This window comes from Equus quagga, chromosome 9 (genome assembly GCF_021613505.1).
Source record: "Equus quagga isolate Etosha38 chromosome 9, UCLA_HA_Equagga_1.0, whole genome shotgun sequence".
NCBI classification, from domain to species: Eukaryota; Metazoa; Chordata; class Mammalia; order Perissodactyla; family Equidae; genus Equus; species Equus quagga.
Window position 1 is genome coordinate 120,460,189 of NC_060275.1, and position 18,821 is coordinate 120,479,009.

Genomic DNA, 18,821 nt, shown 5'->3' on the forward strand with positions numbered 1-18,821 from the left:
AAAGGACAGGCCGGACTGAGCGACCCTAAGGGCCAGATGCCCCAGAGCACTTGAGGGGAAGAGGAGAGGCTGGTGGCTAGTGAGGAGTGGGGAGGAAGCAGGAAGGAGGGGTGTGGGGGCCGCAGGTGGAGGGGTGGGAGGGGGGAGGGGCTGCAGCCGCAGGCCGAGCTCTGCAGGAGCCTGGGTCCAGCTGGGGAAACAGGGGACCTGGAGGGCGACTGCTCCACGGTCTTTAAACGCGCCGACCCCCACTCCCCAGGTCCAGGAACACAGGAACGCAGGGCGGCTCAGACGCCTCCAGCTTGGAGGGTTGGTGTCGGAGGAAATGGAGGCAGGGCTCCTTCCAGAGTTTGTTTTTTATAAGAAACGCTCCGGGGGAGGCGGAGGCCCCGTCCCGTCGGTGGAATTTGACTTCAAGGTGATCCGCCAGCGCGTCTGTCTGGAACCGCCACGGCCGCTTTGAAGTCCCAGCCTCGGTTTCAGCGGCTAAACAGTTTCAGATGTGACAATGCCGTTTTATGGGCCTAATAATTCTGACACATGTGCGGCTGGGGCCCGCGGAGGGTTCCCGTTCCAGGGGCCGCTGCGCACGTTATTCTCAACTCCTGATTTTGAAGCGAAAGATTAAGGCCGATGAAACGAAAGCCTTCACGAGAAGGGGCGGCGCCCAGGCGCCCACACCCGCCACAGATGGTTTTAGTTTCTTTCTTGCAAAATCACAACAAGGCTTGGAGAGCCGAGAGGGGTGTTTCTAGGTTTGCCCGTCGGTGCTTCTGGGTTAGGACTGTTCAGTCAGACTTTGTAACAACCGAGTTTGGAATTGCCATCTAGACACCCCGTACTCTGGGGACCAGGGTCTCTCCTCAAATAAATGCGTGAGTCTCGTCACGCAGCCATGCTCTGCTGTGGTCACTTCCCGTATGAGCTCAGAAAGTAACAATGATTCCGTCTCCGTCTTCATCTTGGCCCACCGCAGTTGTTCAATGCTTTGATCATTTTAATAAGATAAGAATGTTTTACACGCCCCACGTGTCCTGGTCTACGGAGATTTTTTTGTTGGTACCGACTCACCCAAAGGAACACCCTGACCCCTGACAGGGTCCCCAGGGACCCCACACTGGGACCTTGCCGGAGAGTGGTGGCCAAGCTTGTGGCAGGAGTCACTGAAAACATATGCCATGGGGGATGGGTGTGTCCACTGAGGGCACATGCCACGGGGGAAGGGGCATCCATGAGGGCACGCACCAAGAGCGATGGGAGTGTCCACTGAGAGTATGCGCCACGGGGGACGGGGGCATCTAGCGAGGGCACGCGGGACGGTGTGTCCAGTGAGGGCACACACCAAGAGCAACACGGGTGTCCAGTGAGGGCACGCGCGACGGGGGACGGGAGCATCCACTGAGGGCATGCACCAAGAGCAATGCGACTATCCAGTGAGGGCACGCGCCATGGGGGACGGGGGCGTCCAGTGAGGGCATGTGCAATGGGGGTGTCCAGTGAGGGCACGCACCAAGAGCAACACGAGTGTCCAGTGAGAGCACATGCCACGGGGGATGGGAGCATCCAGCGAGGGCATGGGCCACGGGGGATGGGTGTGTCCACTGAGGGCACGTGCCACGGGTGATGGGGTTGTCCAGCGAGGGAACGTGCCGTGGGCGATGGGGGCGTCCAGCGAGGGAACGTGCCATGGGTGATGGGGGCGTCCAGTGAGGGCATGCACCATGGGCAATGGGGATGTCCAGCAAGGGCACGTCCCACGGGTGACAGGGGTGTCCACTGAGGGCACATGCCACGGGTGATGGGGGCGTCCAGCGAGGGCACGTGCCACGGGGGACCGGGGCATCCAGTGAGGGCACACCATCAGGGACCCAGCCCGGCAGCCAGCCCAGAGTGCATCACTATGAATGAGTGAGTGACTGGGTGGCCCCGGGCCACCTGAAGGAGAGACAGCTGCATCACCAAGCACACGCAGGGAAAAGACCACATTAGCGGAGGGCCGGCAAGGAGCTGGGTGAAAAACCCGGTGGCCAGGATTCTCTCTCCCCTCTGCTTAGAGAGAGGGTCACGGTGACTGGTGTCATCCACATTAAGTGATGTGATTGGGAGGAGAAGCCGAGCGAGCACCTGACACCAAGCCTCACGCTCGTCCCTGGGAACTGGAAGCCACGTCCCCTGGTGTCACCACCGTCAAGCAGGTGTGGCTGTGGAGGGCAGGCTGCGGGGGTGGGGGTGGGGTGAGGCATTTCAGCACCAGTGTTACATATATGTGAACGTGTGCGTGTGTGTATGCAGCTAGCCTATGTACACGTGCACGTATGTCTGCATACACACACTACACATACACACAGTATATATGCACACACTACACACACACACAGTATACATGCACACACTACACACACACACAGGATATATGCACACACTACACACACACACAGTATATATGCACACACTACACATACACACAGTATATATGCACACACACAATTTCCACCCCAGACAATTGAGAAATGACCACAAAATATGCCAAAATGTCAGTGATTTCAATTCTCAGCATCTTGAAGTTTTGTTTTCAGTTTAACCCTGAGTGTTAGAGACTCACTTTGCAGAAAATCTGCAGACCAACTTTCCTTCTTGCAACCACACCTGCTGTTTTTGTCTTCAGAGCTAACGATTCGTAATTTCACAGAAAGAGAACAATCAAGGATGATCGACTTTCCAAATCCTGCAGCTGTCCTCTGAGCTCACGGCCACAGGACTCACAAAGTATAAGCAAGACCCACATCACCCAAAGTCCTGAACCCTCGCGCCCTCGACCGTTCCCATTGAGACAAGGTGTGGATCCACTGGTTTGAGACGCAGGATTCTGGTGTTCCCTGTACCCGAATCTTCCACAGGAAAGACCACGGACACGGCATCTTCCTTCATCTGTATCAGAGCCGTAAGTTTCCTATTTTAAAGGAGGATTAATTCCGAAACTGGAAAAGAACCCCGTGCATTTAAAGTTATTTAGTTTAGAAAGAGCACATGTCACGGTTCTGTGTTAGCGTCCTCAGCAGAGACAGACCGGAGTGTGGAGGGCTTCAATTTGGTTGCCCACCAGGACCGTAAGGGCCAAGCTACTCTGAAAAAAGTCACAAGCCTTTTTTTTCCTTTGAAAGCCCCTCCATAGTGTCATGCGGAAACAGCCTGCACTTGCAACCCCATGACCTCCAAACCCCCTCTGTGGTTGTTGGCCAGGGCTCCTGAGATGAAAGGGGCATGGAGTGGAGCACGTCTGAGGCCTATGCCCCTAGGCACCCCCTGCACTCGCCTGCATTCCCCTTACACACCTTGCACCCTGCCTGTACACGCCCTGCACCCCCAGCACACGCCTGCACTGTGCCTGCACCCCCTGCACCCTGCCGGCACCTGCCTTGCACATGCCAGCACCCTGATTGCACCTGCACTGCACCGGCCTGCACCAACATGCACCCTGCCTGCACCCCACCTGCACCCCCCGCGCACCCTGACTGTACCCTGACTGCACCTGCACTGAACCTGCCTGCAGCCCACATGCACCACACCTGCACCCTGACGGCACCCACACGGAACTCGCCTGCACCCCGTGCGCACCCTGCCTGCACCCGCGCAGCTCTGTGTCTGGCAGCAGCTTCAGCGGGTTCTCAAAGGAGCCGAGAGGAAGCCTAAGCTCCTTCTACAAACATGAACCCAAATCCACCCTTAGAGGAATCCAGTTGTGACCCCACACGTGAAAGATAAGCATTTGGAGGAGACCCACACACACCTCTGCTGAGCAATGGTCTGGTCTCAGAACTGGCGCCAGGCCCAGGGCAGCCGCCTGATGTGGGAAACTGGGGTGCACAGGGCAAACCCCGAGCACAGGGCACCCACCTGGCAGCCCCTCTCTGGGTTGTCGGAAGGCACCAGAGAGGGAGAGACGGCCCAGTGTGGCGTTTCTCAGGATGGAGACGGCTCCTGCCAGTGACCAGTGAGGCTGTCCAGCTCCTGGGGCAGCGGCCTGATCTCACTGCCCATGGAATGACCCAGGACTCGCCTGTCGGGGCTCTGAGCCCCCAGACAGTGCTGTGGACAGACGTGACCAGCGTCCACTGCCACCCCTGCTGTCCCCAAGAAACTGCAAAGCAGGATGGGCATTCCCTGTCCTGTACCCAGAGGAGAGGCAGGTTCCTCCTGGGTGGGGCCGCCTCCTCCCCACAACAAGCCGGAGGGAGGGAAGGAGGGCCCCCAGAACCAGCCCAGGATCTCAGGCACGTCCCCTCACCGCAGCCTGGAGGCCGGCGTCGCCCTGAGCCCCGCCCAGGAGGGGGCCACGCTGATGGGACTCTGACCACCACTGGGCGGCCCCAGGGGAGGGGCCAGAGGCAGGTGGGCACAGGTCCCTCTGACCACAGGCCCAGAGCTCCAGCAAGCTGTCCAGTCTCAGGTCTGAGGGCACTGCCAGCTCCCGCCGCCACAGCCTACCCGCTTTGGGGACGAGGGGCCATGGTGTCACTGCCTGGGTGCGAGGACCCCACACGTGGTTGATCCATCACCCAAGGACTCCCCGAGCTCCTGAAGACACCAGAGCTGGTCGCAGCTTAGAACGATCTCGGGCCTCTGGGGAACTCAGGAAACACCGACAAGCCTGGCCTTTCCCGAGGTCCAAGCTGGCTTTGTTTGAACCAAACCCAAATCCTTTAAAACAAACCACTGGGAGGAGAGAAAGGACAGGACATCCCCACCTGTAGGCTCCGGCCAGTTGCTCTGAAGCTGGGGACCCCCGAGAACTCCACTTGGTGGGTAGGGGTGGCCCCCGTCCCAGAGCACTGCTGAGGGCCTCCGGCTGCTCTCTGCGCAGGCACTATTGTCACAGACGCAGTGTCCAGCCTCCCAGAGTGGCAGAAAGGTCTGGGAGGCAACGATGTCGATATTCAGTGGAGCTGCTTCTGGGAGGAGGGGTGGGGGCATGGGTCAGGTTATTCTTTCTATTTTCCCGTTTTCACAACAGTTCCTTGCACACTTCACCTCAGCCACAAATGTGGTAAAGCCCAGGGGACACTCCCTGCCCCCTTCTGACCCCTCCCCCACTGCAAGTCCCTCTGCCCAGCTCCTGCCCCAGGGCCTTTGCAACCGCTGGCCCCTGTCTGGAGATGTCGGGGATGGCTATGCCCACTTTTTCGGGCCTTTCGTTGATGCCACCTTACCACTGCCTGTCCCCATGTCCCCGTGTCGATGGCTGCCTGCACCCCAACTGGCGTCTCTCACATCCTCCCTGCTGCAGTTCTCCACGTACCATGGGCACCGTCCAATTGCCCGCTTTGCCCCCCTCACAGCCCAGAGCAGCACTGATGCCTGCAGCAGGCAGGTGGGCTGCCGGTCGGAGCACAGGCTCTGGGGGTCCGCCTGGTGGGGTCCTGGCTGCACGACTCCATGCAGTGGTGTGACTCAGTTTCCTTCCCATGAAAGGGAAACGACCACTGTGGGGAGTAGCCGAGTGCCGGGAACAGCATCGCCGTCCTGGGTTAACGAGAGAAGCCGGGCCCTGGGGTCCACCTGGGTCTGCAGCTTTAGTTAAACTCCCTCCCTCTCCCACCACGAGATCTACAAACCGTTTTTCTCTGGCCGCCTTAAAATGTTTCTCCTTATTTCCGGCTTTCAGCAATTTGATGGCAACGCGCCCTGAAGTGGTTCTCTATTCTGCGGCGGCCTCGGGTCTGCGGTTTAGAGTTGTGTCAAATCTGAAAATTGTGGGCCACGTTTCCTCAAACACTCGGTCGTCCCCTTTCCATCCTCTCCTTCTGGGACTCCAGGTCCACGGATGTCAGGCTGCCCGATACTGTCCCACGGGCCACTGACGCCCTGCTCGTGTCATTTTCAGTCCTTTTCCTCTCTGTGCTTCGTTTTGGGTGATTTTATTGCTCCTGCTCGCAGGTCACTAACCTTTCCTTCCACTGTGTCTCATCCGCCATCGATCCCTTCAGCGTATCGTTCAGCCACACAGTGCAATTTCATCTCCACAAGCTGCACTCGGGTTTTCTAATATCTTCTTCCACTTCCTGCCTCCCCATGATCACACTTTCTCCACCTTCTTGAACATGTGGAGCATATTTACAATCACCATTTTAACATCCTTGTCTGCTAATTCCCTCATCTCTGTTGTGGTTCGGTCTGTTTCTATTGATTAATTTTCTTCCAGTCATTGGTCACCCTTTCTCAGTTCCTCGCATGCCCAGGGGATTCTGACTGGATGCTGGACTCTGCGGCCTTCTGCTGTTTGAGCTGGGCTTTGTTCTATTCCTGCAAACACTGCTGTATCTTGTTACAGGATGCAGGTTTTTGGTCTGAGCCGTGCTTTGCTCGGGCAGGGCAGGAGCAGCCTCCAGGCTGGACGGTTGGCCGGGCTCCTCCAGTGAGGCCTCCGAGGACCCTGCCTGCTCTGCTCGGGCGAAGGAGCACAGGGTCTTCCCAGACCTGCCTGGACCGCAGCAGCTGTGGTCCCTGGATCTTTCTAGTGGTTCTTTCCCAGCTTCTTACACAATGCAGGTCAGCCCCTGCCATGGGCCTGCGGGGGCCTGGGCACACCCCCACGCTCTCTGAGCAGACCCTCCGCCCCCGTGGTCACCGAGACCCCCCAGGGCTGTCTGGGCTCCCTCTCTCCATGCAGTGGCCTGGAAACTGCTTCCTGGCTGCAGTCACTTCACCTCGGCACCTCGCTGACTTCCTTCCTCACAGATTGCTGCCCTGTGCTGCCTGTTGTCTGAAAATCGTTGTTTCGAGTATTTGGCCTAGCCTTCCAGTCGTTTCAGGCAGACAGGCAAACCCAGTCCCGCCAGCTTGGCCAGATTAAACACCTCGTAGCACCCATTATTCAGGCTGCTTGGTCAGCCCCTCTGGTCAGCCCAGTTTCCAGGCACGCCCGGCCCGTTGGCGCCGATGCCGGCCGAGTCTGGACCAGGTCTCTCCTCCAGGACATCCTTTCACTGCTCTCCTTCCTCATCCACAAACTCACACACTTCTGATGTCATGAGGCACCTTTTAAAACGATGCAGGGAAAGGACCACGACACCAAGTGTCAGCAGTCCCACGACTCCTTCCCACGTTCCCTCGAGCGGAACCTCCCTCGGGTCACAAACCAGGGTCCTCGGCTGTGTTCCCACCAGCTTAGTCTGCACCTGGGAGGGGTTTCTCACCCCCTCGCTGCCGCTCTGCCTCCAACCCTTTGGGGAGAGGGTGGCACCTTCCTGTGGGCGAGAAGCAGGTCCTGATGTAGCATGTGGGACTCAGGACGTGGGCCCACCGAGCGCGGCCTTTTCCCGTAGATATGAGAACCACACAAACTCTGGTGCCAGTGTTCCAATTGCGTTTCTTACCCATGAAGAGATTCTGCCAATTTCAAAATCGAAACCTCCCCATATTTGCCGGCGAGTAGGGGTCTGGACATCTCTGCAAGACACTCGCTGCTGATTCCGTTGACGATTCCTTGAAAAACGTGACGACCACCAAGCTAGGCAGGGGTCTCCGCCTCCTCAAACTCCGCAGAGGATGGAGGCCCCCGTGGTTTGCTAGACCTCACACGGAGCCTTCTAGAGCCGCACCGTCCACGTGGCAGCCGCGGCCGCACGAGGCTGTTTAAATTTAAATTCCTCAAATGAAACCACTTGGGAATCCAGATCCTCTGTGCCACCGCCACATTTCAAGCCCTAACGTGACCAGTGGTGACCACTGTGGGCAGCGTGATACGGACCACGTCCAGTTCTGCTGGACAGCGCCACTCTCGAGATCCGGTCCAGTGTCCCCAGCTCCAGGGGAGAACCTGAAGCCTTGAAACACACGGTGACTCGCCGAGGTCACAGAGACAGCCAGCTGGACGCCTGCCCGGTCAGGGTCCCCTCCACGCCACCCCGCCTCCAGCTCACAGGACGCTGCCTGCGAACGCCTCGGTGAGCTCCTTTAGGCCAGGACCAGGGTGGCCCCAGCTTCCCCCAGCTCCTGGGCAGACTGAGAGCCTGTTCAGGGGGCTTCCAAATTCAGAGGCCCCAACGTCTGACCCACTGCTGAGCAAGAAGCTGCTGGACGCCCGCTAGGAGTGGGCTGCTGTTGTCCACGGAACACCAACGCTAGCCTCGCACCCTCTGCGGGGCAGATGTCCAGGTTCTGGCCATCCACTGTGGTTCTGAGCCCCTGGGTGAGTGCTATTGAGGGCACCGTACCCTCCTGGCGGCCCAGCAGGCAGCTGAGGACCACAGGCTCCTGGCTCGGGCTCCTCCTGTGCTGCGTGCGATGCGCTTCTGGGTCCGCAGCAGGCCCTCGGAGCCTTTCGAGCCACCTCGTGGTGTGGGGCCCCAGACTGAGCTTGGCAGGCGCCCGCAAATGCCCATCGTACAGAGACCCCAGGTTCCCAGAAGGAGGGCGAGCACACAGGCAGCAGAGTGGGATGGGGCGTGCACAGGGATTCCCCACTCTGCAGGTACCGAGGTGTCAAGGACAGCTGCTCTGGGGCATCGCATCTGGGCCTGCGTGCTAGCATCGGCTTCCCAGGGCCACCAGTCGGGGAACAGCTGCGGGCTCTGTCCTTGCCTCCAGAGCTGGCCTGGGAAGGCCTCTGGAAGCCCCCGGGGAGAATACTGCGTCTTCTGGCAGCGTGCATGGAGCCACCTCCACCAACCTCCACAGGACCATGGGGCACAGTACAGCATGGCAGGCCGCCCCCCAGCCTCAGCCACACATGCGCACAGGGGTCATGCTTGGGGGGCCAGAGCTCCTGCGTCCTTCCACCGAGCAAGGCCCTGCAAAGCTGGAGGAGTCCGGAAGGTTCTGCAGTCCAGCCTGCATGCAGGGGGCCTGTGGACGTGTGGAAAAAGAGTGGGGTGCCCAGGGCCACACGGGAGGGGCCCCATGGGTGTGCAGAGAGTGCAGGGTGGGTCGGGGGCACCAGCAGGCACCCCTGGGAGGGATGTGGGGCCCATGGAAGCTCAGAGACCCAGCTCGGCCAGCCTGAGGGGCCCAGACAGCCCATCGTCGGGAAGATGGATTAAACGGCCAGGTGGGAGGGCAAGGGTCTGAAATAGGCAGGGCCACTGCCGTGGTGAGTGGCCTGAGGCCCCAGACCGCCCAGATGTCCACGGGCAGGGTCCCTGAGCCAAGGAGTGAGTGGAAACCCCGGGGTCAGAAGTGACGGATGAGATCCCCGCAGAGCAGGAGGCCGGGGGAGCGCCGGGCGGCACGGCCACCTGGTCCGCACTCAGATTCCGGGGGTGCAGGGTGGTTCTGAGAGGAAGGACACCCTCGTCTGGCTGTATGTGGACAGCAGGCCCAGCGACAGGCTGACTGGGGGCTGCATCTGCGGGGCGAGTGGAGGTCGAGCAAGTGACCCACGCGCAGCTACCAGGGCAGGGGAGGAGACCGTGGTGGGGTGCGCAGAGGAGAGGACTCTGGGCCGAGTGCCCCTGGATGCCAGGGACACGGTGCCGCTCAGAGACCAGGCCCCTGGACGGGCCTGTGGGGACAGAGGGCAGATCCTGCTCCCTGACACTGAGCACAGAAAGCCTGTACCTCACCAGCACGAGGCAAAGAAAGTGCCAGAATCCAGTGTGTCAGCCAACGGGCAGTGTCTTTCCCATCAGGAGAGAAGTCAGAGCCACTGGGCCCTCCTATCGAGTGGCAGGATGGAGGCTCAGGCGCCAAGGCTGTGGGCACAGCGGCGGTGCCGACGCAGGCAGAGCTCGGCCCTGGAGTCCACATGGCCCTGGGAGGGCACCGAACATGGCGGGTGGGCAGCTGCCCCCCAGGGTCTGCGGTGAGGAGAGCAGCCTCAGGCCATGGGCACGGCGGGGAGAGGCTGGAGGCCCAAACGCCGACCCAGGAGGGCCAGACGCCCCAGGTCCCCGGGCGGGTGGAGACATGCCATGGGTCCTGGGGTCAGTGCCCGGCCACTAGAGAGGTCCTTCCAGGGAGCACGACGAAGTCAGGTCTCTAACCTCAGAAATCACAGAGGACGTGCAGGGGCCTTGCCTGCCCGTGAGCTCATGTGAGGAGCGGAGCCACAGAGGGATGTCGACGTGAGACCTGAGACCCGGGCGGCTGCAGGCAGGGTGCAGCCCCGGAGGGTCGTGCTGTCCGCTGACGGGAGAGCCCAGGACAGCGGCCTGTGGCCTCATCTCACCAGAGCTGGCGGCAATGACGGCCACTTTTCTAATTAACTGGCAAGTCCCGGCCAGGCGACCAGGGGCTCAGGCGCAGCAGGCCCTGAATTCACGTCCATCAAGACCCTGGGGCGGCTGTGCTACAGTCGTCTCCAGCTGGAATTTCGTGTTAAATATGCCTTTTCGCTCCTCTGAGCTCAAAACCAGTTATGATTTCCCTGGAAGACGCTGCAGAACGAGAGGAAAACAAATCCTTCGCCTTGAGCTGCCGAGGGCCGGCCATCTCCATCAGCCAATTGCAGCGAGCGCGGCGGACAGGATGGAATGGACCCTGTCTGTCTCACATCAGCCAGAGGCTGCCAGTGGCGCCCTGCCAATGTTCCACCAACACGAAGGCGGTCGAGGCGCACAAGCCCGGCCATGGGCGATTCACGGTGGGAGTGGGTGAGGTCCCCACGAAGCCCTGCGTCCAACCACTCGGGCTCTCAGCAGAGAGGCGGTCCAGCGAGGCCGTCCTGACCCAGGCCAGTGCTGAGTTCTGTTGTCTCCTCCAGGACTGCATGGTGAGCTCTACCCCATGGTTCCTGCTGCACCTGGTGAGGCGTCTGGTGCAAGGATGGGGTCGCTCTTACCTTGTGTACCTCTGGAGCAGTGAGGTGTGAGCAGACACCAGGAGGCGGGGAGGCAGCGAGCAGGGCTGTGGGGGCTGGGCCTCTGGGCAGAGGAGCAGCATGTGCAAAGGCCCTGGGGCACGACCAGCGAGGAGGCAGGAGCAGAGTGGGTGCCGTCTGGGGAGGTTCAGGGGCAAGCCACGGGGCGAAGGGTATCGGCCTCCCGGACTTTCAATCCGAGGAGGTGCTGGGATCGGCCTTCTGTTCCAAAGACCCCTCAGAGGTGGAGGGAAGAGAGAAGCAAGGTGGGGAGAGGGGCAGGGTGAGGAACAGGCACGTGGAGGGGGAGCTGGTGGAAACAGCTGGCTCTGAATGAGAGTCCGAGGTGGCAGGGTTTTCGAAGGGACGGACGTGGGTGTGACAGGCAGAGGATGAGTTCCTCTGTGGAGGAGGAGCCGGCGAGCTTGCAGCCCACCCTGTTCCCACAGGGCACAGGTGGCTCCCTCCTGCCTGAACTTTGCTACGAGGAGGGACCCAGAAGACAGCCGGGGTGCGAAGTCCCCTTCACATCTGGGGACACTGCACACGGAGTGACATGTAGCCCCTTCAGGACCCGCCTGGGAGGAGGGGCTTCCTCAGTCTGAAGTGGACCCCTGAGCATTTCTTCTCAAGCCAGATATTCTATGCACTTAAATCAGCCCTAAGCTGCTTAAAAGCTGGCCGAGAGGGGCCAAGGAGGGTGAGCGGGGCTGGGGGGGCTGAGAGGGGCCGGAGGGGGACTGAGAGGGGCTGAGGGGGGCCGAGACAGGCCCAGCCGGGCGAGTGGGGCTGAGGGGGCCGAGCGGGGCCAGGGAGGCCAAGGGTGGCCGGGGGTGGGGGGCCCAGGGAGGCGAGCGGGGCAGAGGGGTGCTGAGCAGGGCAAGTGGGCTGGCTGTGAGGACCCGGCCCTCGGCGCCCTCCCTTCCAGGCCAGGACCCCACAGAACCGTAAACTGACCCGACGGGGAGCAGAGGCTGTGGCTTGCGGAGCAGGGCCCTCGAGCTCCACGGGCTCAGCAAGAGCCCCTCGACACCCTGGAGGGCTGTCTGCATTCAGGGCTGGGCGACGCCTCGGTTTTCCTGAGCAGAGAACTCAAGTCGAGAGACACGCTCTTAGGTCAACAAATATTAAAGTTGAGCAACTTTAACTGTCACCCAACGTGGACACTGCCAGGGGTGGGCCTCAAAATAAGGATTTAAGATCAAAGCATTAATGTGGAGCCCACGCCAACCTCGACAGAAGACCTTTGCTGACCACGTTTGTTATTCATGTCCCTTTTGTGCCAAAGTGGAAAATGGAGAATATTTCGAGTTTACGTTTTCACGGGTAATGCCCTGGGCTGAAGTGTTCCCCCAAATCCACATCCACCCAGACCTCAAACGTGCCCTTTTTTGGAAATCAGGTCTTTGCAGACATGATTCGTTAGGATGAGGTCCCACTGGATTTAGGGTGGGCCCTGAGAGACAGACATGGGGAGAGGCCACGTGAAGACGGAGGCAGAGGTGGACTGCGAGCCCAGGGACGCCTGGAGCCCCAGGAGCTGGAAGACGTGGGGGGACCCTTCACAGAGCCTTTGAAGAGAGCATAGCCCTCGATAAAGACTTCCTGCCCCTGGGCCCAAGAGAGAAGAAAGAGCTGCTGTTTTGGGCCCCCACTTGGTGGCACGTGGTCACAGCAGCCCCAGGAACCAACATGCTCCCCAGCCCCGAGGTCGGGGTGCTGGCCACAGGCCTCCCCTGGTGGACACAAGGGTGCCTGCAGCCAAGGGAATGAGGGGTACACTCTGCCCCCAGGCCAAGCACCCACAGTAGCCACACAGCCCTCCAGGGGCGCCTGGTCAGGGTGGCCCTTAGCGCCCCCAGGAGTCCGATGCCATTGGCTGCAAGTCCACAGACGACCCCAGCCCCCTGCATCCCCCACCGAGTGGCTGCCGTCAGGAGAGCACAGAGGACCCCTTCTCCGGCAAGTCCTGCCACAGAAGCACCCGTCCCCATTTCCAGGTGAGGAAATGAGAACTTCAGCTGCTCACCCCAGAAACACTCAGCGCAGCCAGATCCCACAGGGCCCCTGGGCCGGGCCCGTCTCCCCGCTCCAGCAGTGTTTCCCACAAAGTGCCTGGTGGCTCCTCAGACGTGGATGAGCTGGGGCCCCCAGCCCATCCTTAGGTCATGTGGGGTCCAGGGGCACAGTGGGGCTGAGGGGCTGATGCCACCCAACCTTGGGGAGGGTCCCCTGGTGCCCGGCGAGCCTGGGCCCCCAGGCCTGTCATCAGCGCCCTGCATCCCTGTGAGCCCCCAGCCTCTGTGCTTGTTTGTGCTGGTCTGGGGGCAGAGATGCGCCTGCTAGTACCCCAGGGCTGGGTGCACAGTGGGCCCCCAAAAGAAAGGGATGAGCTCCCAGCCCTGATGTCCAGACGCCAGACACAGCTGGGACCCCATGAGGTCACGGCCATGCCAGAACACGGGTCATGGAAGACTGAGGGTCAGCCTGCACAGCTGCACTGTGGCCGGAGTGCCTGCCCACTATCTGTCCACTGGTCCACCCATCCTGTTGAAAGTCATACAGATGACGCCGTGCCCTCCACGAGGCCTGTGGCCCGACGGCTGGGAGGAGCCGGGCGTCCACGCCTCCTCGTCTCAGGACACCCACGCTGTCCTCTCCAGCGTCTCCTGCAAATGCCTGTTTACTGCCGGCACCATGGCTCTCCGCATTGACTGTGGACAGGGTGGCGTCCAGACCGTGTGGGAAGCCACAGGAATTTCCCAGGAATTTCCCCACGAAGCCACAGAGTTGACGTCTGAACTGCTCCACTGACAGACGCGTCAGTCCCATGTCACCATGTCCTCTGGCCGTGTGGTGGGCAGCTGGGCAGGCGAGCGGCGGCTCCTGAGCTGCCAGGGGAGGGGAGGAGCAGCCCACCCCCACTGCGGCCAGAGGACGGCCTGCTGCAGGGACACGAGGGCTCCGAGCCCTGGGACCGGCTCCAGGGAATTCTAACAAGTCGGAAGGCATCAAACTGTGGGGCTGAGCCCCCAGATTCCAGAAGCAACGAGAGCCCACCTGTGGGCAAGGCCACGCCTTGGGCAGACGGAGTTTGCTGGGAGCCAGACGGCCTGCCCAGAGGAGAGTCTCTCAGTGTGTGGGGGATCCTCAGGGCTCGCCCCTCGACTCCCTGTGAGGCGCCTCTGTGGGAACAGGTGCAATGTGTCAGTGCCCATGAAACTGCCGTGCAGACGCATGTGGTACTGTGAGTGGACCCTTGACGCTGAGGTCTGCCCGAGACAGGACGGGCAGAGCCCTGCCCAGCGGCAGTCACACAGCCCAGGGGCTGAGCGGCTGCATGTTCCGCGGATGGCTCCAGAGTCCCAGGCAGCAGCCCTCGCCCGTGCCCCCGAGGCCTCCTCCACTCACACACTCGCGTCTCGAGTCTCAGTTAAAACGCCCCCTCCAGAGTGAGCTGGAACGCCCCTCTTCCAGCCTTGCTTAATGGAAATCTGTGTTCATGTCACAACAAAATTCAGTTGTTAGTGGTGATTCTTGTCTCCTGGACTTTTCCCGCCAGGTTCAGGGAGTGTTGGGGAAACTACAGATGGGCAGGCAGGTGGTGAGCGACTACCTGCAGGGAAAGGAGTGTTTCCAGGACAGGGACGACCGTGTCTCCACAGAGCCTTGCTGTGACCCTTCTGCTGCATGGCTGGTCCTCCGTTTAGAAACAGGAGTGCCAAGTGCTGCTGGTGCTGCCACCTGTTGCCTCTCATAATTTCGATGCACAGACGACCTCCGCTAGTGCCCTCCCCAGATCGTCCGTGTCCCTCTTGCCCGCACGCCACAGCACCCTGGCCCTTTGGCGGACCTCAGTGATGAAGCGATGCAGGTCCTGCTGAGACCAAATTGCAGCATTCCTCAGAACTGACAGGGAAGACTATCCTAGACGGTGACGCGGGCGGCCCACCTGCTGGAAATGCTATTTGTGAGTTTTTCTTAGATGTGCACAAAGTGGGCACCAGGAGCCAACGTGGCTCAGTAACAACTAATGGGCAAACCAACCCCATTTCCTTTATTTTGTGGTGGGGAGTTCGTGGACGTGCACTTCATTTCCACAAGGGCATCTGCCATAGTTCTTGTGGCCACACAGTGCACCCCAGGTGACCTGCACAGAAGTGAACAAGGGAGGAGCATGTCCCCTCGCTGGCCTGTCAGATGTCACTGGCTGTGCTGGCCTTCCTTGGGGACATCACCTGGGAGAACACGGACGAAGGATGGAGCTCTGGACACTACACAGAGAAAGGGGACAGGATACTGCAAATAGGAGGGATGTGGGGCTCAACACCCAAACGTCCCCTGACTGAGCAACTTCCAGGGCAGAACTGGGAGCAGGGGCGGCCAGGACAGCTGGGCCCAGGCAGGAGCCGCCCAGTGTGTGCCCAGTGACGCCAGGCCAGCGAGGGAGCCGCAATCACGGCTGTGCGCTGTGCTGGGTCGGGCCCTGGGCAGTGGGTCTAAATTGCAGAGGCTCCCACGGCCGAAGGGGAACACGGAAAAAGCCGTGCCGTTGTCTTCCAGCTGAGATGCCTTTACCGAAGGACCACTTGTCCTTCGAGATTTGGCTCTCTCCACATCTTGGTGTTAGGTAAGAAAGGACTTTTCTTTCTGACGTGAGGTTATCCAGTCCATCCCGGCTGCTGTGACAAACACCATAGCCCGTGTGGCTCACACATAGCAGACATTTATTTCCCACAGGGCTGGAGGCTGGAGTCCGAGATCAGGGTTCAGGCAGAGTCGGTGTCTGCGAGGCCCTTTCTGATCCACAGATGGTGCCTCCTGGCTGTGACGTCATGTTTCAGAGGGGCGGGGATGTCCCTTTTGGCCTCCTCCTATGAGGGCCCTGATCCCATCCTGAGGCTCCACCCCCATGACTGCATCACCTCCCAAGGCCCCGCCCCCAGCACCATCGCCTTGGGTTGGGTTTCAACACATGGATTTTGGGGGACACGCGTCTGACTACCGCAGAGGGCAAAACACAGAGGGAACAACCCAAGCCAAACCCTACACCAGGCTTTTAAAAATGTCCCAAGACTGTGGAATGCATGGGCCTAAAAGGCCGTCACACTCCCAGCTCTGCAACCTCACAGCAAGACAGGAGCACGTCCTTCCCGAGACGGTCTTCTAGGGCAGCCCCACAGTCCGGGGAAGCCCCGCTGGGGTGACGGAACCCGCTACATCACAGCCACGTCCTGCACGAATGCCTGCACTCGCCCGAGCATTCCAAGAACTGGGTGGACAGTGCCAGGTCCAGCGTGCCCATGCCCCAGGCAGAAGGCCCCCAGGCTGGACAGCAGACGGAACAGGGGCCAGCCTAAGCCCTTGACCACGACACCGACGCCCACCCCAGGCTCCAGCCAGTCCCAAATTTACACACAGGAGAACCAAGCTGCAAAGAGGCACCAGCCCCTTGTCCGCACTCCCACCTCCCTGGGGCAGACAGCGTCGGCAGAAAGGAGGGAGATGGGCCTTGGCTGCTCCCTGGGCGGTCTGGCCCTGGTCCCGAGGACCGAGGAGCACACGTCCATCCAGCCTGACTGTGCTGAACCAAGAAGATGCATTTCCCACCTTTACAGCTGTGGGGTTAAGACTTCACTCCCAGAAAGCATGAACTGTAACTCGAGAATGTACTGGATTTCGGGGCACATCTGGGCCCCTCCTCAGGACGAACTCCCACAAGCGTTCACAGAAACGCCCAGAACGTTTCACTATCAACTGGCCAGAGCAATGAACTTCCAAAAAGGGAGCTGAGGACCAGTGAGCTGGTGCACCGTGTCAGGGGACTCTGGGGGGGGCGGGCGGCAGTGCACGAGTGGGGGGTCTCAGCATTGGTGTGGCCATCTACACGGATGCATTCACACCAATACCACCACCACTCACCCACCGCTTTCTCCTGCTTGGCCAACACAAGCGGCTCTAGTTTACCCAAAGCCCCCTGGGGCCAGAGCTTCGGCAGCTCTCTGCTTCTGGAAGCAGCACCTTCCAAATCCACACTCAGGGACGACCTCGGCCTGAGTGGGACCCAGGCCCCCGGGGCAGCCCCTGCAGTCTGGGTGGCCGGCTGTCCATCTGGAGCCGGCCTTTCCCATGAGCCTCCCTCAGGCCGTTGGTCACCCACCCGCACATGGGAGGCATGTACTCCGGCCATCTTTGCTGTGCGAGTGACCGATGCCAAAGCGAATCAGGCAACAGCCTCCAGCATCAGATGTGGAGGCCCGACACAGGACCCCCGCCTGGGACATCGAGGCCCGGGCTGGACAGGCTCTCTCCGCCCAGTGGGTGTCACTCCTGCACGGCCATCTCCGCCTGTGGCCTGCGCCTTCTTGGTCCCGGGTCCGCGCCAGCGGGCACAACTGTGGCACCCGCGTCCCTTGGCCCCGCACCCCCCGCGCCTACCTGCTTGTCCCGCGCGCGGTGCTCCACGCCGCCGCCGTGCCGCTCCACCTCCTCCGTGCATTTGCGGCCACTCGCGAACGCGGACACCACGACGCTGTCCCCTGCGGCCCGCCGAGCGGACGCGCGGGAAACGGGCACCGAGGAGGGAAGGAGACGCGCGTGAGGCCCGCGGGCGCTGCGCCCTGGCCGAGTCCCGCCGCCTGGCGCGCCCACCCCATCTCGGCGCGGCCGGGGCGCAAGGCAGCCGGGCGGGGCGGGGTTGGGGGGAGCCTGCGCGCGCCCGGAGACCCAGCGCAGTGTCCCCCGAGGGCTCCGGAGCAGGATGCGCGCGGGGCTCTGGGCTCGCGTCCCGGCTGGGCAGCCCCGCGCCCCGCCGCCCGCCCGCTCACCTTCGGGGCTCTCTCTCCGCTTGGAGGCTGCAGCGGCTGCGGCCCGAGGGCGCGGGGAGAGGAAGGGACAGTGAGTGGCCGCGCCCACCGCCCGCCCGCCGCCCGCCCGCCCGGCCGCAGCTCACCGTGCTTGGACTGGAACTTCCCCATGTCGCCGCCCCGGGGACCCCGCGCGCCCGTCTGCCCGCGCCCCGCGCCGCGCTCAGGTGCGGGTCTGGGGGCCGCGGCCGGGCATCCGCGGGGGCCGCATGCACCGGCCGGAGCGGCGGGAGGGCGGGGAGCCGGGGTCGGGGGGCCAGGACCGCAGGGCCCGGAGGGCTCGGCGACTGCGGCGACAGCAGCGGCTGGGCTCCCTCTGAGCGCGCGCGCCCGCGCCCGGGCTTTAACCGCGGCCCCCGCAGCGCCCCCGGCGGCCGCCGCCCGTAGCGCAGCCCCCAGACCCCCGCCCACCTCCCGCGGGCGCGCCGCCTCCGGGGAGCCCGCCCAGGGCCTGGCCCTGCGGCGGGGCGGGACGAGAGCAAATCCGGGTCGTGGGGGGACGGCGTCCGTCAGCGGCGAGGACTCGGGACAAGCCGCCTGTGAGGTGGTCAGGGGCCGCAATGGACCCTGCGGTTCTGTGCTCACCGTTTCTGCAGACAGCCCTGACCTCCCCCTAAGCCATCCCCGGTGCAGGGATCCCCAATTCTAGGGGAGGCCGAGAGCCCCTCCCTTTGCAGGAGAGGACCCTGGGGCACCGCCGAGGACTTTACATACACAGCCTGCACCCCCGGTGGCTGCTGGTGGCGGCGAGTCCTGCAGTAAGCTGGCGGCAGGCAGGTGCAGAGGACAGAGGCATCGCCTGGAGTTTAGACCCACTGGCCCTAGGCCCTGACGGGCACAGCGTGCAGGCATCCTCGTGGCCACCACTTCGCTGCTCCCTCACTTGCCAGGCGCCACCAGGCACACACTGGCCGGCTCCTGCCCAGATCCAGCTGCCACCGGCCACACCTGCTCCTGATTCTGCCCTGGAAGTTGCCCAGTTGGGAGATGTTGGGTGTTAAGCCCCACGCCCCTTTTATTTCCAGCCCAGTGTCCTGTACTCTTCACTCTGTGTAGCATCCAAAGCCTGGTCCGTAGTCCCCGAGAGAATGAGCTTCTGAGGGAGAAGTGGCGGGAGAGGGTGTCTCCAGGCAGGACCAACTCCCAGTCCTGGCCTGGCT

At 61.8% G+C, this 18,821-nt stretch overlaps 2 protein-coding genes across 2 annotated transcripts in view; both read right to left on the reverse strand.

The window, feature by feature from the left end:
• Nucleotides 1-17,983, reverse strand: part of NKD2 (NKD inhibitor of WNT signaling pathway 2) — a 29,962-nt gene extending 11,979 nt beyond the window's left edge. Inside the window, exons 1-3 of the mRNA XM_046671898.1 lie at nucleotides 17,748-17,983; nucleotides 17,623-17,658; nucleotides 17,234-17,334 (exon numbers count right to left, since the gene is read on the reverse strand). Coding sequence (XP_046527854.1) covers nucleotides 17,234-17,334; nucleotides 17,623-17,658; nucleotides 17,748-17,772 — 162 coding nt within the window. The 5' untranslated portion in view covers nucleotides 17,773-17,983. The remainder of the gene's footprint in view (nucleotides 1-17,233; nucleotides 17,335-17,622; nucleotides 17,659-17,747) is intronic.
• LOC124244892 (uncharacterized) lies at nucleotides 3,552-11,460 on the reverse strand. The gene is made up of 2 exons (XM_046671899.1): nucleotides 5,613-11,460; nucleotides 3,552-5,520 (listed from the first exon to the last, which is right to left on the reverse strand). Exon 1 carries the CDS (start codon nucleotides 9,017-9,019, stop codon nucleotides 8,084-8,086), a length of 936 nt encoding a protein of 311 aa, XP_046527855.1. The 5' UTR covers nucleotides 9,020-11,460; the 3' UTR covers nucleotides 3,552-5,520; nucleotides 5,613-8,083.
• Nucleotides 17,984-18,821: the final 838 nt, after the last annotated feature.

Bases quoted from the DNA above. Each gene is read 5' to 3' on its own strand.
- LOC124244892 (XM_046671899.1), bottom strand. From the start codon at position 9,019: ATGGGCTGTCTGGGCCCCTCAGGCTGGCCGAGCTGGGTCTCTGAGCTT.